Here is a 24,966-nt window from a genome sequence, read left to right as displayed (position 1 = left end):
TTATTATGTAAACAACGAAATGGAGTGATGCCCTCCTCCCACCTCATGTTATTTTAGATATATACTCACGTCTGGTTACTTAACGATATCTCCTTCGGGAAAGAAGCGAAAACGTGACAACATCTTAGTCCTGTGTCATGCACCGTAGTGCTTCGAAAGGGAGGGGTGGAGTGAGCAGTTGGTTGCAATTCACAACCTCACCATTCTACATTTCATACACTGTACCTTTAAAAACTTAAATACACACAATAAGTCCATTTATGGGCATAGAATAACCATTATCTAGTGTTCCGCTAAGTAGTAGATGGCCAGCAGATATTGCATCTGCCCACAGCCGGTTTGATATCAAACCCTCATTAGAGCAAGAAGTGGCAGTACTGGGTGTACCGGGAGAAATGGCTTGTTTGTATCCGTATTTGTGTCTCATCCAGAGAGATAGCATGCCCAATCTAATTACAGCAGGATTCCTGGAAGTATGACCCAAGCAGCTCAGCCATACAGCTGCCAAAACACATTGGCTTTACTTTAACACCTCTCCCCTACATTGGCCAAATACAAGAAAACGCCAACATCTGACTACAGCGTCCCCTTAGAAAACACACCAAAAGCTGAGGTTTCACAGTTCTCGTGACCCAATCATTATTGTAATGCCACCAATAAATTACGGCCACACCAAAACAACATTTCAGTGAATGGTGCTTTTATTCTTAGTGGATTGTGATGCATTGCTGGAGTTTTTAGTACAAACAGAGAGACTCTGAGCATTGTATCAGCGCAGGAAGGAATTGCTAAGGATCTTTGAAGACTTCCTGTACTAACTGCCTGGAATTCAGCTCCACCCCTGCCGTACAGGAAGACAGTTAATCTTTGGGTAATGACAGTGCAAATCGTGAACAAAATGACTCAATATAGGACAGTCATAACAAACATTTAAAGCTTGATAAGCTATGGCTAGGTCTGGTTCTATATTTATTCAGAAATCTGATGACTAATGAAGGGTGGTTTAGAGTTTAGTCATTGGCAATGTAGGAGCAGATCTGTTCCAGTTGCTGACGCCTTTAAATAGAAAACGAGGTAAATGAGGTCAAATCTGTTTCTGTAATCTGAAATCTGTAACTACTGTAAAGGAATGATACATTACACTGTTCCCAACTGAAAAACTGTGGGAAATACCAATGTAGGCATAAAATAAAATATATATTTAAAATTATTAAAATTAAAATTTCTTTGTTAAAATTAAAATATCACAAAACCTGGCACCTTCAGATGTATCGCGTTTGTTTGACGTCAGTGGGATTTGCTCATGAGACACACAAGAACCAATGGCATTTAATGTCATCGACTACAAACCCGATGTAACATGTCTAAAGGGGCCATATATGAATTGAGGAATATAGTGCGAGGCAAAACATTTTTTTAGCGTAATCCTTCAGAACACCTGGAAAACTGAATTTTTGTTTTGTCATTTTTGAGCTTGACAAAGCCAACCCCTCATCATTGGTTTTATAATGCAAAACAGATAGCCTAGATTTTCTTTAAAACGTCACATTTAGTGTTGCATTGAAGACAGTCATGAAGAACGACATGAGGCAAAGTAAACAATGACAGAATTTTCTTTTTTGGGTGAACTATCCCTTTAACCTGAATAGGCTCGAGTCCAAATTAAAGTTGCCAATCCAATCTATGTGCAAATCAGGTCTGGGATCCTCTCGGTTTTGAAATGTACACTCAGAGGCGAAAGCTCACACAATCCTGACCTCCCTCTAGACTTTTGTCTGATCTGGACTCTCACACAGCTTCAAATGCTGAATAGAATAGAATTTGAGGAGTATTACAGAGGAGAAAAGGACAAGAGAGGTCAAAGCGGAGAAGGCTCCTTTAACACTGTTGACCGGTAGAGCACTTCAAAATATTCTCGCTCAGCTTTTCTCACTCTTTCAGACAGTAACACGGTCCCAAATCAAAGAAATGTTGACAAAGAACTCTGAAAAGCAGTTCCTCTTGTACCAACTTCCTCTTGTATTGTTTTTCTCACACACTCTTTTTTTTCAAGTGCAACACAGTGAACGTGAACCTGTATCCAACATCTCTCCCTATATGCTTTATGGCAGGGGTCACCAACTAGCGGACTCCGGTCCGAATGCGGACCGTGAGATGCATCCGTCCAGACCTCAAAGCCTTTTGACATAATAAATAAATGAACGCCTAACATTATTTTCTAATGCAATCAAATTTATAGCAGGCACATCAAGGTCCGCTCAGTAGCAGTTTGGGTCCTACGGCGCCACGGACAGTTAATATATGCGCACTGTTGCTACTTCAGACGTCGATGAGGGAAGAGAGCCGAGACAGACTCGCTGCACAGCGCGCAGACAAATGTAACTGTCAGTGACTGAAAAACAATGTCCTTTTCAAAAGTTAGAAAAGTTGACGCTGAAAACCATGTTTTCCGAGATGAATTTATTCTTCCTGCATCGACATGCATGAGGCCGTTTTGTCTCATTTGCTCTTAGTCTGTTGCGGTTATCAAAAGTGGAAACCTTAAATGGCACCATGAAACTAGCCGTAGACACTTTGAAGAAACTTACCCGCAGCAGTCCGAGGTAAGGACACGGAAAATATATGAGCTCAAAGCCCAGTAGGAGCGATCTACACGGGTCCTCCCTCCCTCACTTACCGCCCAACAACCAGCATATGAATGTTCACTAAGAATACAGTGGATGTTAGGAAAACATAAAAAGCCCTTTACTGGTGGGGAAATAGTAAAAGAGTGTGCATGGAGGCTACGTGTGAAACACTTGTAGAAGGAAAATAAAGACATGAACTAAAAGAAAATATTAAACAAACCCCCCTTTCAGCTGCACCAGCCACAAGAAGAGCTGAAATGTTATCAGAGGATGTTCAGTCACAACTTGATTCTTCTATTTTTTCATCTCAGTTCAGCAGAAAACAACACTTTAGTTTTCTTTTAAAGTTGTTCATGTTGAAATGAATGTATGTTCAGTGCAGGTTTAGAGATTAGGGCATTTTGCACATTTTCCTTCATTATATTGTTGTCAGAAATTGTTATTCCGTCGTATAGATATGAAAAGACATGTTTATTTCTTTGGTCTGCCAAAAACCATCAATTCATGTTTTTAGGTATTTAATTGTCCGGACCTCGGCTGGTAATGAGGGTTCGTTTACGGGACCTCAAGCAATTTTAGTTGAAGACTCCTGCTTTATGGCATTTTCTATTCAACATTAATATGTGATGAACCTACTGTATGAAACAAGAAATAATACATGATTTTTTAAGTTTGTTGATTCTATTTTTAGTTATATTGGCTTATAATGCATCACATGCAACACAAAAAACAATATTTACATTGGCTTCCTAAACAGAAGCGTACTAGCGTGTATAGAAAACAACAGGACTCATGCAAGATCACAAAGCTTAACCTACTGTGTAAAAGCCCTTCGGATACACGAGAAGCATAATTTCTGGGATGGCGTTTATATTCAGACCATATGTGTGAGGATTGTGGGCCATGAACTCTGCTGAACTAATTTGATCTCTCATACAAGCCAACCTGTTCTGTGACAGACGGGTGGTAGACGGTGGCGCGTGGCGGGTGTCCTGTGCTTCCCTCTCATGGCACTGACAACATCTAACTTGATTATGTTGTTATGAGTGGCATGGCCGGCCAGACTGTGGCTTAATCAGTGCCAGTGTTATGACTGAATGTGTGAAAGAGAGAGAGATGAAAGGACGAGAAATAGAGAAAGAAAAACAATTATCCCAAACATCTGTTCTATCTTACACCTCCAGTCACTTAAACCAGAGCCTCTCCACATCGCTACAGCCCAGCACCCCATAACATGACAACTCTTTGTCATAGCAACAGCACCATGGCAACACAGAGATGTTTGGGGAATGCAAGTTAAGGTAAGCCGTGCGGATTTGAAGAGCACTTATTGAAGGTGAAGTATGCGATTCTCTGCAGCAAATGGAATTACAAATATATCTCGTTTTTTTTCTGAAGAAAAGGAGTGGTACAAAAGGCTCTCGCAATAATATGATGCAGCAGGTGGATGCTAGGATTCTGTGGTGTGGTCACTTACTAGACAAAGTAAAAAGCTAACCTCAAGGTGTCAATGATATTTTTGAGTCCTAAGAAGATTTGAAATTCATCATGCAAAAGGTGACAATCATCCATTCGCTTAGAAAGTAACACACCTTCATGTTCTAATTCTACATTCCAAGACACCATTTGAAGTATCACTTACTTTAATAATTCAATACGTTTATTTCGCTGCTGTCCTTCTGAAACCTCGTATCACCATATTTCGCGATTTTTTGTCATAAATCATTATTATTAGTCACCTTTTATGTTTGTCACTGGGTTTTGCTGATATCTAACCAATAAAAAGTATTAAAAAGTGCTTGTCAACTTTGACAACACAATATGTAATAATTTGAAAAGTACAGTGTTTTATCCATTTCCTGAAAACTGTGAATTTGGACATACAAGGTTTCATAATGACAGCGACGGTATATTTGTCTCTGCATGCAAACATAAAATAGGAGACATTATTTACTAATATCTGAATCCCAATACCATTAAACATTTTGCCTGTCGCATAAAGTCTGCAGATTGCGTGAGGAGCGGATCATAGTTTGGGAGCTGGTTGGCAAGCATTCAGCAGCCAACGGCAAAATAAAATCACAAAGACGTGCATTGTTTTCTAGCCCCTCGGAGGTTGCTATGTCTATCCGTCAGAGGATCTACCACATTCTCAGTCGATCTGCAGCTTAACTTTTCCATTACATTTCATAAAAACCTTATAAAAGTTATAAAGCCAGGACACCGAGGAAACTGCTCAAACACGGCAGATGGACGCATATCAATCTCCATGCTTCTAAAATAAGACTGATTCAATTGAAACACGTCTTCCTGACCATAACTGCTGCCTTTAAAAGTGATGGAGGGGGGTGCGAATGTTTTTCTGAAAGAGCATTAATGCTTGGAATGTTCCCAAAAGCTTCAGGGAACTCAGTGGGGTGGTCATGCAGCCAAAATCCAACGGCATAAAATATGTGAACTATGCTCGCCTTAAAAAAGTGTAATGATATGATATGGTACAAGAAAACGGTGAGTTGTTTTGATATAGATGGCCTTTGCATAACCCCCAGAGATGCGGCAACTAGATCTGCCAAAGTTTGCGGAAGTGGAACAAACAACATCCGTGAGCTCCGTAAAATGAAACAAGAACCACGCTGTGCAATAAAAACCGAAAGGCTTCATATGGGTATCGCATTCAATAAATCCAATTTTCTGTCTCTCTGACTGGGCTAAAATGAAAAAATAGGATGATGGACCAAGCACGCAATAAAAAACTGTGTAGGAAAAAAGACTGTTAAAATCACTAAGACCGGGGCGATAAAAGGCTGTTAAGAAATAATCGAAGAATCTCGTTGGAGAAAAACAAAACAATCACGAAAACAGCTCTAGAATTTAACCGTATTGACAGCAGTGCTGAGCGAGTTGTAACAACAAACAATACAAGCAAACTCTGTAAACAAGTGAAAAGAAATGCTATTAGGTCTGGAAACGGTAGGATAGAGGCCACTTTGAACTACTGGCAGCCTTCAGATCTCTTCAGTAAAGTCAACTCAGTACAGTAAGACTAGTGTTAATCCCTCTTTAACACGACAGAAGAACATCTCCATGCACACATCTCATTGGCTGAGGAAAGCCAGACCAACGTTTTTTGTTCCTCCCCCTACCGAAGAACCCCAAACGTGGGGCGACAGCCAAAACGGCAACAGCTATGCAAAAAGCCACACTGGACTTCTATTTTCTGCTTGAAAACAAGGCCCTCAAATTCGATCCATGCTGAGAAGATTAAGAGGCTCTTCAGTGGCATTCCTGCTCCATATGGCTCCAAGGTGCTTGTCTCTCAGTTTGAAATGGTTTGAAAAGCCGTGCCAAGGGGCTGGAGTACCTGTCTGTAGCAGATAAAGGAAATGCTGTCTAGTTTCAGTCAAGCATGCAACAATGGCAGAGAAATGGATTAAATTGCGAAATACCCGGTTGAATCCTTGTGCTCCCATGCTGATTAGTTTGCAACAAGGATGCAAATGAAGAGTTTATTTCCAAAAAGAGATAACTCCGTTTTGTTTTCAAAATCATGTTTTTATTATGTTATCTTGTTTTTATTATGTTTTATTATGTTAGTTAGCTGTAATTTTGAATTATTATGGTTTAAATCAAAACAAACCAACTGCAGTTTGATTGATACTGATTGGAATGCACAATAAAAAACATGATTTTTGAGAAAAATTAAAAACGGAGTTTTCTCTTTTTGGAAATAAACTCTTCAAATAAAAACCCCTGTCAAATAATGCACAGAACACATAGGAACCACATGCATGCTTTGAATGAGATGTATTCTAAGGCATTCTGGAACAGGAATAACATACAGGATTTCTCAAATAAGAAAAAGGGTTATGAATCAGGTTTTAAAACAGGGTTAACTTCCTAAATCTTTCTTTCACGTAATCATTCACATCCCTCTAAGATGAAAGCAGACGGAGCAACTCGAACGATGTTAACACTCAAATTTGTTGCAGTAGCAGCTGCTGTTGGGTAAAAAGACTAATTCTGAGGTCAGTGTAAAATCCGAGGCCGTGATGTATGATCACAACCAGCATAATGTTATTGCATACTGTGAAATTAGCTTGCAGAAAATAATTACATTTAAATCACATCCTGTCATCGCCAAATGCTCACGTAATTAAAGCCCCATGACGTCAAGATTGGAGTTCGGGGGGTTTAATCCATGTCTATTAACTTTGCAGCCATGATGCTACAAAAAGCAACTTTTACTATATGTACAGCACATGCATAGCAAGTTGTGTAATATAAAACATAAACGAGAACAGATCTGATCATTTATGTTCGTATTTATATACTTTTTATATTCACTGTATGTTCATCCTTTATTCTATATATTTAATTCGTATGCACCTTCAGGAGGAAAAGTCAATTTCACTGTATCCTGTGCAGAATTGTTGTAACATCATAATTTACGTCATTTCAAAACTAAAACTAAGAATGAGTACGAAAGAAGTGAACCCAAACTTTTAAAACAAAACACACAATTCTGTGTGTCTTCTATATAATTCTACATGTTAATTCTACACATTTTCTATAGAATATGGCTGGCTACAGCTGGGTACAAACTTGGGGAACGGCAGATAAAGATCTAAGGAGGTTGTGGAGCCTGGATTCACCTTCAAGGCTCTGAAAGCATAAAAGGTTTCTTCCCTCCTCCTGAGCGTTATCAGGCCTGTGTGATCTGTCTGAGGGATGCTGCTGGAAAGTCGCCTTGCATCACTGAGCCTGTCTAGATGATTTTACCTCTCCAGGCTTGGCAGGGATGCTGAAATCCAACGTAACTCCTGTCTTATCTTATCCATAAGCTCTGACAAGCAAATGGAGAAAAGGGTAATGAAAATCCATTATCTGTTTTTCAGATGGGTGAATTTTAATCAACCCGTACCTCAGATGTGTAAGCATCACAGGCGCTGTGGAAAACACCCGGCTGAATGTCACTATAAATAGCTACTATCACTCTGGTTCAGAAAGCGAATTCTTCATTCATGACTCTACAATATGCTCCTCTCCTACACTGCATATAGAATAACACGACTCACGCAGGCAAATCAATTCAAACTTCATTCGATGTCTTTTATTGCGGCACGGCCCGACGTTCGACATCCTGTTAGTAAAACAAGTATTTTCTAAATCACTGATGCACAATAATAAAAACCAACTCAGGGGGAAAGGTGTCTCTTATCGGCTTCCACAGCTAAAGGCTTTCTGCGTTTCTGCCAGGAATAATGTCTATTTATTAATCTGTGCATAATTTATCACTCTGAGCACACAGTCCTCCCCGAGGCATTCACAACTCTAGTGCCATAACAACTCGCTGGCATTCTGAGTTTCCATACAATTCATCTCAATGCATCATGATAAATGTTCGTACATTTTGAGTAACCCAAAAACGGCCTTTCGTCATGATAGATGAAGTCCTCTACAGCTATATCATCCCCGGCTTTAATGTGCTTACCATACAGATGCTTAAAAATGACTTGCGCTCAAACCTTATCAGCAAGGCAGATTGCGTGTTATCCTAAACTTGGCTTTAAACTCAAGACTAGAAGAGCCACTGTGCTCGTGGATCAGCGAGATTAACTGAACGGGGGCTGCTGACCCAATTCAGGCCAATATCAGGCGAGCGGCAGTGCTGTGGTGGAGCCAGCATGAAAATAACATTATGTCCTCATATTTATGACACTAGCACACATAAAGACACATACTGTACATTGGCAGTGTGTTAAAGGGATAGTGTGACAAGCAGAGCGGGACTAGGGCCGTGAGGGAACGGCGCGAGGCCGGTAAACGAGTGATAATGAGCGTCAGCTGCGCGTTGCACCGGTCTCGCATCTCTCACGGAGGAGCTCCGGAAGCATAAAAGGAGGAGCGACAACCGTGAAGGAGGAGAGAGGACCAGGCCTGGATTTTGTGTTATGTTTTATTATGTTTGTGTGGCCGGCAGTCGACCGTGAGGGAGCCGTCGGCACATTCGTTTTGTTGTTTGTTTATTTTATTAAAAGTTGGTTCAACATTCGCCGTTTCCCGCCTCCTTCCTATTTCTTGAAAGTGTTACAGATAGATAACCCAAAAATGAACATTTTGTCATTGTTTACTCTCACCCTCATGTCATTCCAAACCTGTAAGACTTTCGTTCTTCCGCAGAACACAAAAGAAGATATTTTAAAGAACGTTGGTAACCAAACAACATTGGGCCCCGTTGACTTCCATTATATTGACACAAAACCACTCAGACATTTCTCAAAATATCTTCTTTTGTGTTCCACAAAAAAAAGATTCACATACAGGTTTTCGAATGACATGAGGGTAAATAAACGATGACAGAATGATTATTATTGGGTGAACTATCCATATAAACCAAATAAGTATGGTTGAACATCACACATCTGCAATATAATATCCCATGCAACCATGTTTCACATTAGTGCACTCTTACAGTAAAAAAATGTTTTGCTGACTCGGAGTGAAAGAATTGAGACCAGGACATTCTTAACATTCCCTCAGCAATCTTATGTGGAATTAATATTTTAAACATGTTTTTAAACATTGTCAAGAGGCCTTTGCTAGAGCTTTATAATAAACAAAGAAGGCATTGTAAAAATAAAAAGACAAAAGACATCCAACAAAAATTATATCAACAAATAAAAAATGTTTGGAAATAAAGAAACACCTGAATTCAGACCCACCATTGAAAAGGGCGGCTCTATGAACCCTACTGATGTATATGTACTCCGAGGTCATAGCCAAGGGCTGTTCTTAACCTACTGACACAGCACTACATGCTCATCTGCCGATGTCTACACAGCCCAGAAACAAGGCCATCGAGCGTTCAGTAAGCAACAATTAATAATTAGTCATTTAGCTGACAAGTTCATTATAGAGACAATCCCTCTGGAGCAACCTGAGCTTATTGCCTTGTTCAAGGGCATAATGTGTGCATAACAGTTTATGCATTCCCCCTTTTTAGGGGTCTGATCTGTCAACCAGGTTATGTTGTCAACCGCTCTGCTACACCACATTCAAGTCACATGTTGTTTGACGAAAAGCAGCAAATGGTAACCCAGTGTGCTATAAGGAATACTAGAGAATGAATTAAAGGTCCAACGTGTAATTTTTGGGAGGATCTATTCACAGAAATTAGGGGTGGAGCCGAACCCGAATACGGTATTTGGAAAGGCACAAATAGCGTGTTTTTTACAAATACTTATTTCGAACAAATACTTAAAAAAATATTTGTATTCGGGAACAAGAAAAACTTTATATCAAAAAGCTGCGTTTTCTCATGAGACCGCAGTGCATGCCGGTTCTGGAGGCAGTTTATAACTATCGGGAAGCGGAGTTTGATCGGGAGATTATTCCATTACGCAGCATTATTGACGTCTGCAGTCGGGTGCTCTCATGTTCGCACTGTTTACTAGGGATGGGTCGTTCTTGAACGATTCGTTCATTTTGAACGAATCTTTAATGTGACCCGGGAAGAACGAGTCGTCTTCAGAGGTGGGTAGTAACGCGCTACATTTACTTCGTTACATTTACTTGAGTAACATTTTGGAAAATATGTACTTTTTAAGTAAAATTAAAAGTGTGTACTTTTACTCTTACTTGAGTAAATTTCTAATAGAAAATCTATACTTTTACTTCGTTATATAACTTATATTGCGTGACGTTCCTTCGTTCCTTCATTTTAAAATATGCTTTTTAAAACGCGTTTTTTCGCATTCCCGAGTGATCGATTCTTTTGAGTCGATTCTTTTGAAAGCATTAATTGAACAATGGGCAAAACCATTTGAATAGGCTAATGAATCAGTTCAAATGATTTGTTCAGTTCGCAGCATGATCTGAATCATCTGAAGCAGGATTACTCACTCCTCCTAGCGCGAAACTTAAGAACACGCAGAACACAAAGAGCGTTGGATGAAGTGGATATTAATCTATATCTATACAATCAAAACTGCAAATGTGTCATATTGTTTGCCAGCAATGATATATGCCCACCATATGCGCGCACCCGCGCGACCTGTTCGTCAGACACAGCAACATGCGCGTTACCTGTCAGACACAGAGACGTGGGCTTGCAGAAATATACATTTGAAGAACAGAAGGAAGAAAACTTGTTGATGGGCGTGTGGTTCACTGTTTACTGTTTCTTTACAAGTAAGAGCGTTTAACAACACACACGTGACACAACACGAGAAAACATGAGCTTTGTTCAAAAATGTGTATTTCATTTAAGAGAGCACTGCAGATGTTCTAGATCATCTTAGGAAATGCTCTGAGTTTAGTTCATGCTTTAGTTTGACATGGTCTATTATTCTAAATAAGTTGTGTAAACTACATTGACATCAGGACTAGATGAAATTTACAGAAATGCTCGTCTCTTCTGTGTTTGTCTATTCTTTAGTCTCTCTAGTATATTGCAAAGATATCTGTTTATGATAATTAAAAATATTGATTAAAATGTAATATTGAAATATTGGCTTTAATATTAATTTTATGTAGTAGGCCTATATAATCAGATACAAAGTAACTAAGTAACTAGCTACTTGAGTAGTTTTTTCATTGCATACTTTTTTACTTTTACTCAAGTAATTTTTAAAATAGTGACTTTTACTTTTACTTGAGTAACAATTTCTCTAGTTACTTGTACTTTTACTTGAGTAAAGATTTTGGCTACTCTACCCACCTCTGGTCGTCTTAGGGAGTGATTCGTTCAGTCGCACATGCGCATTGCGCAACATTCTATGGGTCCTGTACTGGAATTCAAGAAGAACGAACGATTCAAACCCGAAGACTCGAGAGGTGAACTAATCAATTCTCTTTCCGGCTCTGACTGCATTGGTTTAGCTTACGACGCTGTCACGTGATGAACGAAGTCAAACCTGAGGACTTGTCAGATAAGAGGTGTGGTGAGCTAATCATAGACTAAAGACCCAGGTAAACAATGAATTAATCTTTTCTGTTTCTTATAGCATTATAGTTTTGTATTGTTTGTAATGTGATCAACGTTTGCATAAGTAGTAGATGTGTTAGGAAAGTAACATGTAACATTTTAATTATATTTTGCTAAAATGAACGAAATGAACGATATGACTCGAAAAAAGATTCGTTCATTTTGCTGAACGAGACTCAAAGATCCCAGTCAGTAAAATGATCCGAACTTCCCATCACTACTGTTTACGTACACTATAACGTAAATTAGAAGTGTAACGCAAAAAAATTGGATTTTTACGCCTATTTTGAATTTTACTCGAATACAAATACAAATACTTTCCCCCCCTCAACAAATACAAATACAGATACAAATACCGGCTGCTTTGCACACCCTTAACAGAAATGCAATATAATATACATAACTCTGTCTTCAGATGTGTATAAAGACCTTACATAATGAAGCGTTATATTTTTATTACCTTAGAATGAGCTATTTCTATCTAGTACATACACCGCGGGTGCATGGAATTCATAATGTTGTTTCTACAGTGGCCCTATATAAAAAAACTGCTCTACTGAGCTCGTTTGGCAAATACATGATCTCCTTCGGCAAAGAAGCGAAAACATGATGACATCTTAGTCCTGTGTCCGCCACCGTAGTGCTTCGAAAGGGAGGGGTGGAGTGAGCCATTGGTTGCATCCTCACCTCTAGATGCCGCTAAAATTCACACATAGGACCTTTAATTCCTTCGGACCAATCAAAAAACAGAAATTATATAAGGTGTCAGGGTTAAAGTTGCAACTTATTGGGTTGAAATAAACAAAAATCAGTTATTGATGAAGTACATAAAAACACTATTTCAAAACTCGATTCACAAAAGCTTATAATAACTAATAAATATAATAATGAGTAAGTTGAGCTGTCTAGTCAGATTTCAATGGAAATGTTAGTGTGATGTCATTTGACTTCAACCCACCTAAATATAAGTACATATTTAACCTGCAATTAACCTGCAATTTTATGTTTTAAACAGAGATTAAATGCCAAAGCAAAAATTACAGACACCACTGATGACACAGACAGTTAACAAATAATCCATCTCCACTGTATGATGCATGATACTGATAGACCCCAGCCACATAATTATGTTAACTTAATAAGATAACAGCACTATGGCGGAAAGACTGATGCATCAGGAGGGCCGGTATAATTATAATCTAAAATAACCATTAACCTCAGATCTGAATAAACTGGAAACCTCTTAAAGAACCCAGTGCAGTGCACCAATCAGAAGACACTTTTTGACAGCTGTAATCATTTATCGCAGACCTCCAGCGGGAAAGCGCAAACCTGTCGGGACTGTGTGTACCTCAGCAGAGGTGCTAGCATGTTACTCTGCCTGCTTAACTCTATGCATTATTTATAATTCATTATTCATTCTTTAGCCTTGCATGTATTCATTTATAGCCGTTCCAAAGAGCCTCTTCTCTGTTTGGGTCTAATCAAAGAAATGAGGCATCCTTTATGTTTCCGTAATGACTACACTGGAATATGTTAATATGCAAGATGCTTCAAAATGGATTTCAACTTTTTTAATCAATATATGGTATGTGCTTGAACAGTGTGTTCTTTTGTCACAGAAGTGGACCAAAGCAAATATGATGAAAAGGCTCTCAGAAAGCCATGCGGGGACAGGCATCGTTCGCGGGATGGTCCATTTGCCACTTTGATAACGACGGAGCCAAACACAATACGCTGGCTACAAACACAATGCTATCGTGAGGACTGTATCAAATGAAAGAGTAGGATAAAACACATCAGATAACAGGGAATTAAAAAGCACAATGCTTTTCAATTTGTGCCTTGATGAAAAGACACTGAACCAATTGCATGTTGGGTTTTTATTAAAGGCCTTTAATAAAGGGATGGTTAACCCAAAATTCAAATCCTGTCATCTTTAATCTTGTCATTTCATCCTCATGTCATTCTAGACATGTAGTGTATATCTTTGTTTTGTGAAACAAAAAAGGAGACATTTAAAAAAATGTATTGTCTTATTCATGCAATTACAGTTAAAGGTGCAATGTATGATATAAAGGAAGATCTATTGACAGAAATGCAATATAATATACATAACTATGTCTTCAGAGATGTATAAAGACCTTACATAATGAAGCGTTATTATGGTTATGTATTATTGCGTTTTTATTACATTAGAATGCGCAATTTCTATACCGCGAGACCCCATGGACTTCCATTCTATGGACACAAGGAGACATTTTTCAAAATATCTTCTTTTGTGTTCCACAGAAATCACAAAAGTAGATGACTATGACAGATTTTTTTGGGGGGGGTAAACTATCCCTTTAAGACAAAAATGGAGTTCCTTCGATGCTACACATCCATAACCAACTCTTCAGCTAAATAAGAAAACACATAATAAACAAATTCAGGGCGTTAACTAATGAAGTTTTTATTTTACATAGCATTCATTCAATTTCTGCAGCTTGCACCCAATCCAAGCTTTCTCACTTTAAGCTCCACCCCCAGCTAAAGGGTTGCTGTGTGTTTGAAGGAAGTAAGACCATAGAGGAAATGAGCACCTCTGATGACTCACGGTGGCGAGTCAAGTGAGACTAATGCCGGACGCGCGGTGCATGCGAGGTCAGTCACGCTGTTCCTCTGCAGCGCCGTTACCAGAGTTTATGGCCTCAATTAGCTTCAAATGGCCTCTAACGGAATGTGGGTTTAATACAGGTCTGTGCTGAGGCAGAAGAGAGGTGGAGGTGTAAAGTAATAATAAATGAAATTCTTTACACTCTTTGGTAATACAAACTAATATAGATCAGCAAGGTCTCAATCTCTGTCTCTCACCTTAAGCAGGAAGAGCAGATGTAGAAGGAGTGGCTGGAGGAATCTTATTGGATTAAATCTTTCTGCGCTTAAAGCATAGGGAGAGAAACTGAAGGTCAGTGAACTGCATAGAGGGAGAGAAACTGAAGGTCAGTGAACTGTCTTTGTTCAACTGAGAACTTCAATATGGCTTCAATCTTGCATGTGTCTGCATTTTGAGTCAAAATATTGCTCTTGATTTGCCTCTTGAACTTCACACAATCAAAAGCACGTACTCAACCTCTAATTTTGGACAGCCAAATGAGTGCATTGGATTGGCTTGCCTCACCGTGGGTTACCACAAACAATAAGCCGAGAGAGACATAAAGCATACCTCACTGAGATCAAAGAGGCTATAATGTCATTTGAAGGTCATAAACAATCAAGTGGAGATATACGAGCCTCATACGGTGAGGTGGAAGGGTTTCTCTGTCCTGGCGAGAAAATGCTTGTTATATACATGGCAACAATTTCCTTTCATCTCAAGGTTTCATTCAGTGTCATCTCGACGTCAAATCTTTAAGCTGTGGCTGGCAGCAGAGATGAAAGTTTTTCCCTGTTTCTTCACAGAAACCAAGAAAACGCACACAGTACATGATGTACATCACTGAACATTAAATATCCTAAAGAAATCAAATGCACGGCAAAAAAAACGATTTGAATACAACAATGTTTTTAATCGTTTTAGAGGTAATGTGAAGGACGCTTGCCCATGCAAAGTTGCAACCACAACACATGGGTTGCCAGGGTGTTGCAACAGCGTTTATAAAGTGTTCCATGTTTTTGTGTGCGTGTTGCTATGCAGTTGCAGGTCCAAATGAAATAAGACCCTTCCCTTAATCTCTAGGATGCTCTCGTCCCCCTTTAGTGTAAAATGAGATGAGACTTGATTGATGAGATTCCCATTATCATCTGTCAGATGAAACGCTTAGAATTTTTTTAAATATCCCGTTCTTTTTATCTGTAATTTGCCTATATTAATATAAAAAGTAATAGTAATACTTGAACAGTGATGCAAGACCAAGCATGTTTGACAAAAACTGAAAGGCACTTAGCCGAGCAACACCAGACTGAGGTGCGCATCTCTTCAAGGTTCATTAAATAACTCTTAAAGGAGCGTCAGAGCTGTGCCTTGCACTATTGTTCCTCCTGAACCCCGTGAAACAAACGACTCATACACTTTGAGCAGAAACGAACGACATGAGTAACAATCCCGTGCAAATACATCTAACAGCATATGACAGCTTCCCCCGGCAGGACTGCTCTATTGTTAATCCTGTGTGGACTATTGTTTCTGTGGCTTGTGGAGGAACGACTGTTTAACTTGCCTGTCGGGCAACTTAAATGAACTTGAATGAGAGAATATAAAGCACAAAAATAAGATAAAACCTATGATGCGTGTAAGTACAGGACATATGAATTCCACAGAAAAAAATCCACACTCTGGTATTAAAGGGATAGTTCACCTAAAAATGAATTCTGTCATGAATTAACATATAACGGTAATGTAAAAAAACATGCATTTTTTTGTAAAGCTGTTTTATTTAATTTACTCATCAAATTCTTCATTTGCTCATTTTCGAGTTGTTCCAAATCTGTATAAATATATTTGTTCTGATGCACACAGAGAAAGATACTTGGAAGAATGCTTATATCCAGTTCTTGACTTGAGTTCATGACTACCATAGTAGACAAAAAAATTGTCCTGTTGAACACAAAAGAAGATATTTTGAAGAATGTAGGACAGCAAACAGTTCTGGAGCACTATTGACTACCATTTGTCATTTTTCCTACTATGGTAGTCAGTGGGGTCCAAGAACTGTTTGGTTACAAGCATTCGTCCAAATATCTTTCTCTGTGTTCAACTCAAAAAAGAAATGTACACAGGTTTGGAACAACTAGAGAATCAGTAATTCATGACAGAATTTTTGGTTAATTTTTGGGTAAACTATCCCTACATGTATCATGAGAAGCACTAGACACATAAGGGAATTAAACCACATATAACCACAGTGCTGCATGTTTGCCGTAACACCATAACAACAAGACTGTGTGAAAATCTCAAGAACAAACACACAGACATCCAGAAAAGCATCACCGCACCCCAAACTTTTAGCGCTAATCTGTCAATATGGTTTTGACCATCCGTCTGTGGTGACCGCACCATGCTAAAGAGCTGTCAAAAGACCTCATTAATCCCTCAGGACTATCACAGACAGATGGCATGATGGACAACCAAGCAAGCCACCTTTCACAGAGCGCAAACTGCTTTTATATCTCCTGACAAGGGGCAGAACTGAGCTGGATGAAGCTGGTCAGTATATTAGGAAAGACCTTTACCAAGACCTCAGGATCAATAGTCAACCCCCATACCCCCTACTACAGAACATCAAGTTGGATAAAGAATCAAGTGAAGAAAGCTGCAGATGTAACGGACCAGAAAGTGGCACAAAATGCTTTTTCTGTCGACCGGAGGCAATGTGCTACCTTTTTAAATCCGGCACAATATTGTAGACGCTGGTTACAAAGGGGTGGGGTTTATAAGATGTGACCTCGCCCCCCAGGACCTTTTAGTTTATCAGGGCGCCGATCTACGTAGTCTATACATAACCATCAGCGTAGCCTCAAGTCTTTTGAAATTCTTTACAAGGACAAGTGTGAACTGAGAAGCAGGGGATGTAATGGAAAAATAAGGGGGGGGTGAAATGAACTTGCATTGAAGCTCTTAATCAATCCTTGCGGCCAATGGTGGGATAATGTCTTTAAAAGGACGGCAAGCAGTCAGTCTATCAATCTGAGGCATTTACAATGGTTTCAATGTGTCTGAGAGGATTTCTGAGTGAAGCACATTCACCAAAGCGGTTTATATTGTATACAAAATATCTACCCTTAGCAGCAGCTCTGCTGTATAAATACTGCAATATGGATAAAAATATCAAATCTATTCTGGTGTCAATATCAGTGTCTCTTTCACAAGTAGATCATTATTTATCCTCTCTCTCTCTCTCGAGCACGTGCTTGGGCTGCCACGACTGTCCGAGCCAGGCTAGCCTGTATGCGTGTGTATTTCAGTTGACGGCCTGAAAAGACTCCCGCTCTCTCAGTGAACTAATGAAACAAAAGCAAACACGCAGTGGTACAATGCTGTCCGCCAGCATCCAGCGGGCCAGTGTCATTAATCATGAGATCCAGGGGCAGAGGGCTCTTCATCCAGTCCTGTTTCCATGGCACACCAAGCAAAAGTATTACATATGCACCTTGCCGTCTTTTCCTATAGCCCCACTGGCTGCCCCCCAGCCAATCACAGCCATTATTTATATATAAAAACAAATACTGCTTCATGCACTTTTGAACACAAATGCACACTTTGACTTTGCTTACAGTTTACTTCTCTCACTCATTTCTCTCTCTATCTCTCTCTCTCTCTCTCTCCCTCTCACACACACACACACACACACTACAGAGAGGTCAAGACGGTCAACAACTGACTAGTTGATTTATAAGATCTACTAGTTTTGTGCTTCCCGTAATAAAACCTTCTAGAAAAACATGCACCTTTAAATTTATCCTCTCTACTCTACAGCACTACCGCCACAGCTTACATATTCAGATGGACATCAACGGTCAATAAATGTCAAATTAACAGTCTTAAAAGTTCAAAACTTTTAAAAATGCATCTCAAGCCTCGTCTCTTCTTACAATCCAATGCGTTCAATTTAGCTGTACACAAGACTTTACATGAATACTGAATGACTTAATGAATGGGGCTGATTTGGCTCAAAAGAACCTGAAACCTGCCTTATAACACAATGTCTACTTAAAGCGATAGTTCACCCAACAAATTCTGTCTCATTTACTCAACTTTTGTTATTTCAAACCTGTTTCACTTTCTTTCTTCTGCAGAACACAGAAGAAGATATTTTGAAGAAAATTGGAAACCGAACAGCACCGGCGCCCATTCACTTCCATTGTACGGCCACAAATCCAATGCAAGTCAACTTGCAAGAACAACATTCTCTAATAATATCTTCTTTTGTGTTCTGCGGAGGAAAGAAAGTCATACACGTTTGAAATGACAAGAGGGTGAGTAAATGACAGAATTTAAATTTTTGGGTGAACTATCACTTTAATATTCACTAGATGATTCTGGTATGTAGTTTTTCTTATCCTTAACACAGAAAACAATCTTCTGATACATTCTTCATCGATCTATTCCCTAGAGATGAGGAGAGATACACCAGAGCTGAATAGGATAACCCAGGCTGAGATAGCGGTCTGGGGCTATTCCCGCTATTCCTGTGTCGTCACTTGTTATCCTCCAGGACACACACACACTGTCTGGTTCCTGATCAGCTTCTCCCCTCCTGCCCTTTATGTTTACAGACAGGATTGTTCGGGTGTTATCGGTCTAATCTAAACTACTATGCTTTTTTCACCAGCTTCCATACAAATAGATTGAGAGCTACAGGAGGGATGGTCCACCTAACAAGGAAGAGGAAAGGAAACATTACCAAACAAACAGAACACAGGGGCTGAGTAAACAGGCATTGGAAAAGCACAGCGGTGCCCCTGTGTGTGTGTGTGTGTGTGTGAGAGAGAGAGGACTAGCTTCCCTGCAATGCAATGCTTCAGCGGGGAAAGAGCAAGCTGCAAAATATTCCTTCTTTGGTGGTAGATTTTAAGATTGTGTTCAAAACTAAGAAGCAATTCAAAGTTCACTTGAGTAACGTTCACTAGAGTTCAAAGGTTTAGGTTCACTTGAATTCAATATTTATCGTGATCTTAAAAACATATTTATCTGAAGTTGTATAAATGTTTGAAGTTTGTTTTGAACACAAAAATTATTGATATTTATTTCTATAGTTCTGAAACTGAAATGAATAATAAATGTTTTTTGAAATTCATGACTAAGTAAATAATAGAGATGCACCGATATTTCTCCAGCAATCCCCATAACCAATTATTCCGAGTGATATCTGCCGATACAGAAAGTTTCTTAACTTGTCTGATATTCTGATATAATGACTATTAATAATGAACATCAAACTGGTGATGTTTCTTAACATTCCTATTTACAGAGAACAAATTCATCACATTTTCCTGTCCTCTTTTGATTGACAGGATATAAAGGATCTGAACATGGGCTGTTTTTAAACTTTTTATCGGCCGATAACCGATAGTGTGAAAAATTGCTTAGATCGACCTTTACCGATTATTGGCCGTTATATAGTGCATCTCTAGTAAATAATAAAGAAAAAAACACCCAATAACAGCCCAGCATAGGAATACCTCATACAGAAGATTGAAAAAATGCCAAGAGAACATTATAGCACATTCTAGGCAAAATGTTACTACTATGAAGATATTACTACTAATAAAATATAAATAATGTTTTTATTATTATTTTATTTTACTATATTCTTTTATTTATTTTTTTATTATTGTTTTTGTTTTTATTTTACTTTTTTATATTTTATTTTATTATATTTATATTATATTATTTTCACCTCACCTCATGATTTGTTTTAGTCATAACATAAATGCCATAGTTTATTTGTCATTCCAAAGTTTAATGAGTGTGTTATTATTACACCAACAATTAATACAACTCACTTTGCCTTACACTACGTGTCGAAACACAATCATAAACATAATTCATTGCCATAACAATGCTTTATGAGACATAAATACAACATAACAGACCCATGGAGGAGAATATACGCTAAACGATTCATGCTAATAGAGATTCAGCTTCTCCATTAACACATTCAGAAACAGCTTACAGAGCGACAGAACAGACATCCAAGTAAGAGGGAGTCTGACTGAAAAAGATTGAGTGAGAGGCCAAGAAGCACGGGCAGTTTGACAGGAGTGTTATGGAGGGGTCAGATGGTGACACTGCGCGTGTGTGTTGCATGAGAAAACGCAGGCAAGCAAGGCGAGTCTATATCGGGCACACTGTCAGCATGCCAAATGGGTTACTGGACAACGCAATGTGACTGACCTCCTGATATCATACCAAGCTCTCACGGCATGTCCGGTGTAACACAGGTTCCCGAGAGCCAACACAATCCGAGCTTGGACTGCTTATTCAAAATCACCCACCTATTTGTCAGGTATATGCCTTTTGCAATAGTTAATAGGGCTATGGGATCAGAAAGGTTTGTACGTCAGTATGATATTTAGCCAAGTGAAGTGCTTGTAGGTCCAAGCTGTTATTTTGAAACCATCACCTCTTCTACAGCCCTGACACCCACTCAACCTCAAGAGGTGAAGCAGATCTTTGTTCTAGCATGCCAGAGATTCTGGTATGCCCTGATATGGGCATCACAGCTGCAACAGAGACATCTGAACCCCTTCATCATGCCCTCTCGCACCCTCCCCGCCCAACGGACCGGATAGTGTGGCTTAAGCTCACAGCAGTCAGACTCCCCCTGGGGGCCTATAGCACCACCAGCACCATTACCCAGAAATCTTTTGGGTCATTGAGCTTTTCAGCACCATTCACAACCACAATCCAGCTTCTTCTGCTCTAATTTGTCTTTAAATACCAATTCACACCATGGTACAGTGAATGGCGAATCTGTTAGAAAAGCAAGACATTTTCAGATAGGAGGGTGAATGAAGAGGAATAGAAAAGAACCTCAGAGCTAATGGGGGTTAAAGCAGTTCACCAGAGTCTACACATCCAATTTGTCCTATAGAAAAGAGTGAAATAACTTTGGGAAATGTGCAAGCGAAACTGAAATAATCACTTTGGCGACAACCATACAACTTCAGCAGTCTAAGCCTAAATGAAATACGAATGGCTGCTTGAAATAAGAAATACATTTTCTGTCTACAGGCGATGAGGCTAAATCTCTTTTGCAGTAATGGCGCTGCCACCCTCGACTGAAGTATCAGACGTTTATATTTAACGCAGGCAGACTTGGGCAAACTGATTCAACCCCACGGTAATTGAGGGCTGAGGACGGTAATCTCTGCTGGACTTGAAGTCACTGTAAAGCAGCCAAAGTGGATGTCGGTTAAGAAAAGGCATTGCAAGCATTTCCTCACCAGACTCATGTCAGCATCACGTGTAAACATGAATACATTTCACTCGTAGAAATGTGTATTGTAGATGAATGGCATCCACAAGCTATCTGTTGCCAACTTAGTAGCACTGCAAAGCAAAATATATATAAAAATAAATTTAAGCAATGTTTTGAATGCTACAGCGGGTCTTGTGTGAATAGACCTTTATACTGTATCTGAAAGTGCATGTCTTCATTTCTTCTATATCAAATATAGTTTGGCATCCGATTGAATGTAACCAAATGGATGAGTTCGTGACAAATAAGTTTGCCTTTTGCAACAAATGTGTTGTCACATTAAAGTGATAGTTCACGCAAAAGTGAAAGTTCTATCATTATTTACTCACCCTATTGTCATTTCAAACCTGTATGATGTTCTTTCTTCTGCCGAACACAAAATGAAATATTTTACAGAATGTTGGTAACCAAACAATGGCGGTACCCATTCACTTCCATTGTATGGACACAAAACCAATGCAAGTCAATGGGTACTGTTGTTCGGTTAACAACATCCTTTAAAATATCTTCTTTTGTGTTCTGCAGAGGAAAGAAAATCATTCAGGTTTAAAATGAGTAAATGATGACAGAATTTTAATTTTTGAGCGATCTCTTATATCCTGTTGTGGTACATATCACAATATTTTGATCCTCAAACAGAATCTGCATAATATATATATACTATATATATATATTTATATATATATATAATTGCATAATATATATATATATTTAAAAAATATATTCATAAAATATATCATAAAATACAGGTCATAATAATCTCATTATCCGCTGACCTCATGTGGGGTCATGACCCTGAGATTGCAAACCCGCAAGCTTAATCTAACCACCAAAATGACAGACAACAACATGAACTGCACTGGATAGAAAGCAGATCTTCTGGATCTTCACGCCCTCCTGTGACACGTCTGACCTCACGGAGCAGGTGCCAGTCTTAAGGAACGCTCTGCTGAGAATGGAGGTTTGCTGAGGTTAGATATAGCATCAACGAACCTCTAAGAATGACAGGAATGTCCGTCCTGTGGGGGGTTTCTGGACAGAGACGCTACAAATTCTGTGCCTTCAGACTTTGTTTTGCTTAATGTGTGCATGGGGGGGTTTACTGTTGAATAAACTGCCACTATAGATTGTGTGCCAGTCATCCGTGAGACGACCGTTAACAGACTAACGGTGCCAAGCAGATGCTTGTCAGAATGTCTTTCCACAACAAGGAATTCTCAGTTTGTTTTAACTCAACGCTGTCAGAAATCCATTAGCGTACTGTTGTTTTCTTTCATAAGCATCCCATCTTTGTTAAAAATCCGCAACGTATGGGTAATAACTGTCTAAACTGGCATAATTTTACGGCAGCGGATGACATAGCGCTCTTACGGGAAGACGTCTTTAGAAAATCTCCACAAACATGGAGATAAAAAGCACATTCCTTTGATCTCCTCATTGCTTTGCCAGGCAATGTGGTAGCTCCAAAACAAAGGGAACAAATAGTTGGTGACCACTGATGAGTCCAGCGCAGGGCAGGAAGGGAGGATGTCCACAAGGCACTAAATCATCTATTCTGGGTTCTTTTCATCAAGGAGCAACTTCAAACATATCATTAAATGATGTCAACATCAATCTATGTTTTCCCATTCACATCCTTGCTCAGGACATCAGCTTAACTGTCAGATGCATTTTGCGTGCTGCTTGATGTATTGACAGCTATACTACACTCTCGACTGAATCTGAATTACAAGTGGATCAAGATTCTGAAAGCGATCCATACTGAATACTCCACATAAAATCGATCAGAATGAATATTGACAGTATGTAGCATGAGATATTACTCAGTATTCTGCATGCAGCAGAAGCTTTGATACTTTTAATCAAAACAGACTATATGTCGGGAATATGAAAGAATGAAAGCACGATCTTCCACAGGCTGAGAAATTTCGTATTCAACTAAACTCAACCATCAAACAACTGGAAAACTGAACAATGCTATAAGCCGTTACAAAAATAACAGAAGAGAGTAAAAAAGGCATCGTGGAGGCAAGTGAATCGTAAAACTGACCTGCTTCACTTCAGCCGGCATCATGGAAATCCTGTTTGGTTAAGCCTCTGGGAAAAACGCAAGGAGAACAGTATTCTCTTGTGAGTGATTTTTTTTTTGTCAGCCAATCTTTCGTTCCTTGTTATGCGAGTACGTCCTGTGAGAGCCGAGGCAGCTCAGAGCCACAGAGCCATCCTTTCCCGACGGTCACATGCGCAAATACACACAGTCTCTCGGCTCCTTGCGTGTTCTCTCTCTCTCTCTCCTTCTCACACACGCTCTTTCTAACACATGCTCGTAATCCTCTCAGGGAGAGAAAAACCCACCTCCACCTTCGCCGAGTGAGGATGCTGCATGCGTTGGTGCGGATAATGATTTCAAAAGGGTTCTGAGAGATGCTCTTGACAGTCCAACGTGTTAAGAAATAGCCCTTTAATGAAGTCAGGAATTCGAAAGATGAGACGAAAAACAGACACAACAAAACAGCTCGCACAGGGAAAAAAAGTTGCCCGGTGCGGGAACAAAACCCCTGAGAGGGGGGGAATGGGTGTAGAGAGGGTGAGCAGGGTGCCAGTGAATAGATTCTTCCCAGAAGGCGGTTGTACCGTGTTCACAGCGTAGTTTTGTACTCTTGTTCTCTTCAGTGAGCATCTATGCAGACAGGGATCAGACGAAGGGGGGAGGGGCTGACAGACATACGCAGCTGGAGTGGAGAGAGAGATAGAGAGAGAGAGAGAGAGAGAGAGAGAGAGAGAGATGCCAAAAGTGCATGGCCTTGAGAGGGGGGCAACGCTCCACAAAACTTTGTTTTTCTTCCCCACTTTTTTTAGAATGCAAGCTCTCTCTGGCCCTATTCTTTTCTCTCTGCTTTTGTCCTTTTGTCTGGTAAATATGGGGGGGGGGGAAGGAAAGAAGTTGAGGAATGATTTCACTGATAGTGAGAAAGAATTTTAATCAAGATTTGTGAATGGGTTAAACACAAAGCAGGAGGGATGGAGAGTTCAGGGGTGGGTATTTTACACCAGGGGGGTCAAATGAGGTTTAGGTGGCAGGCAGGAATAGTCTAAACATCATTACTTTTTTGGCTACTTTATAAACTGAAGAGATTATTTGCAAAAAAAAAATGTTTTATTGTTTTATCATATTTTTATTGTGTTAGCTGTACTTTTTTTAGTTATCATTGCTTAATCAAAACAGCCCAACAGTTTGATTGATATTAATTGGAATGCACAATACATTTTGAACATTTTTAGATATCTGTTTTAACAAATGAACTCTTCAACTACTATTGGGGTAAAACAGAAAGAAGCAATTCATTGAAACCTTTGTGAAATATATGGGAATATTAATGGAACAACA

The 24,966-nt window shown here is 39.3% G+C and overlaps 1 protein-coding gene across 12 annotated transcripts in view; it reads right to left on the bottom strand.

Moving 5' to 3' along the window:
* Window positions 1–24,966, bottom strand: part of arvcfb (ARVCF delta catenin family member b) — a 218,596-nt gene that overhangs the window by 76,036 nt on the left and 117,594 nt on the right. Inside the window, exon 1 of one of the 12 annotated variants that reach the window (XM_057350870.1) lies at window positions 23,629–24,242. The exons of the other annotated variants lie outside the window; for them this stretch is intronic. Coding sequence (XP_057206853.1) covers window positions 23,629–23,652 — 24 coding nt within the window. The 5' untranslated portion in view covers window positions 23,653–24,242. Of the gene's footprint in view, window positions 1–23,628; window positions 24,243–24,966 lie in introns of those variants that run through there. 12 annotated transcript variants of the gene reach the window in all.

This window comes from Triplophysa rosa, linkage group LG2 (genome assembly GCF_024868665.1).
Source record: "Triplophysa rosa linkage group LG2, Trosa_1v2, whole genome shotgun sequence".
NCBI classification, from domain to species: Eukaryota; Metazoa; Chordata; class Actinopteri; order Cypriniformes; family Nemacheilidae; genus Triplophysa; species Triplophysa rosa.
Note: the sequence above shows the minus strand (reverse complement) of the source record. Positions and strands in the feature narration are given on the sequence as shown.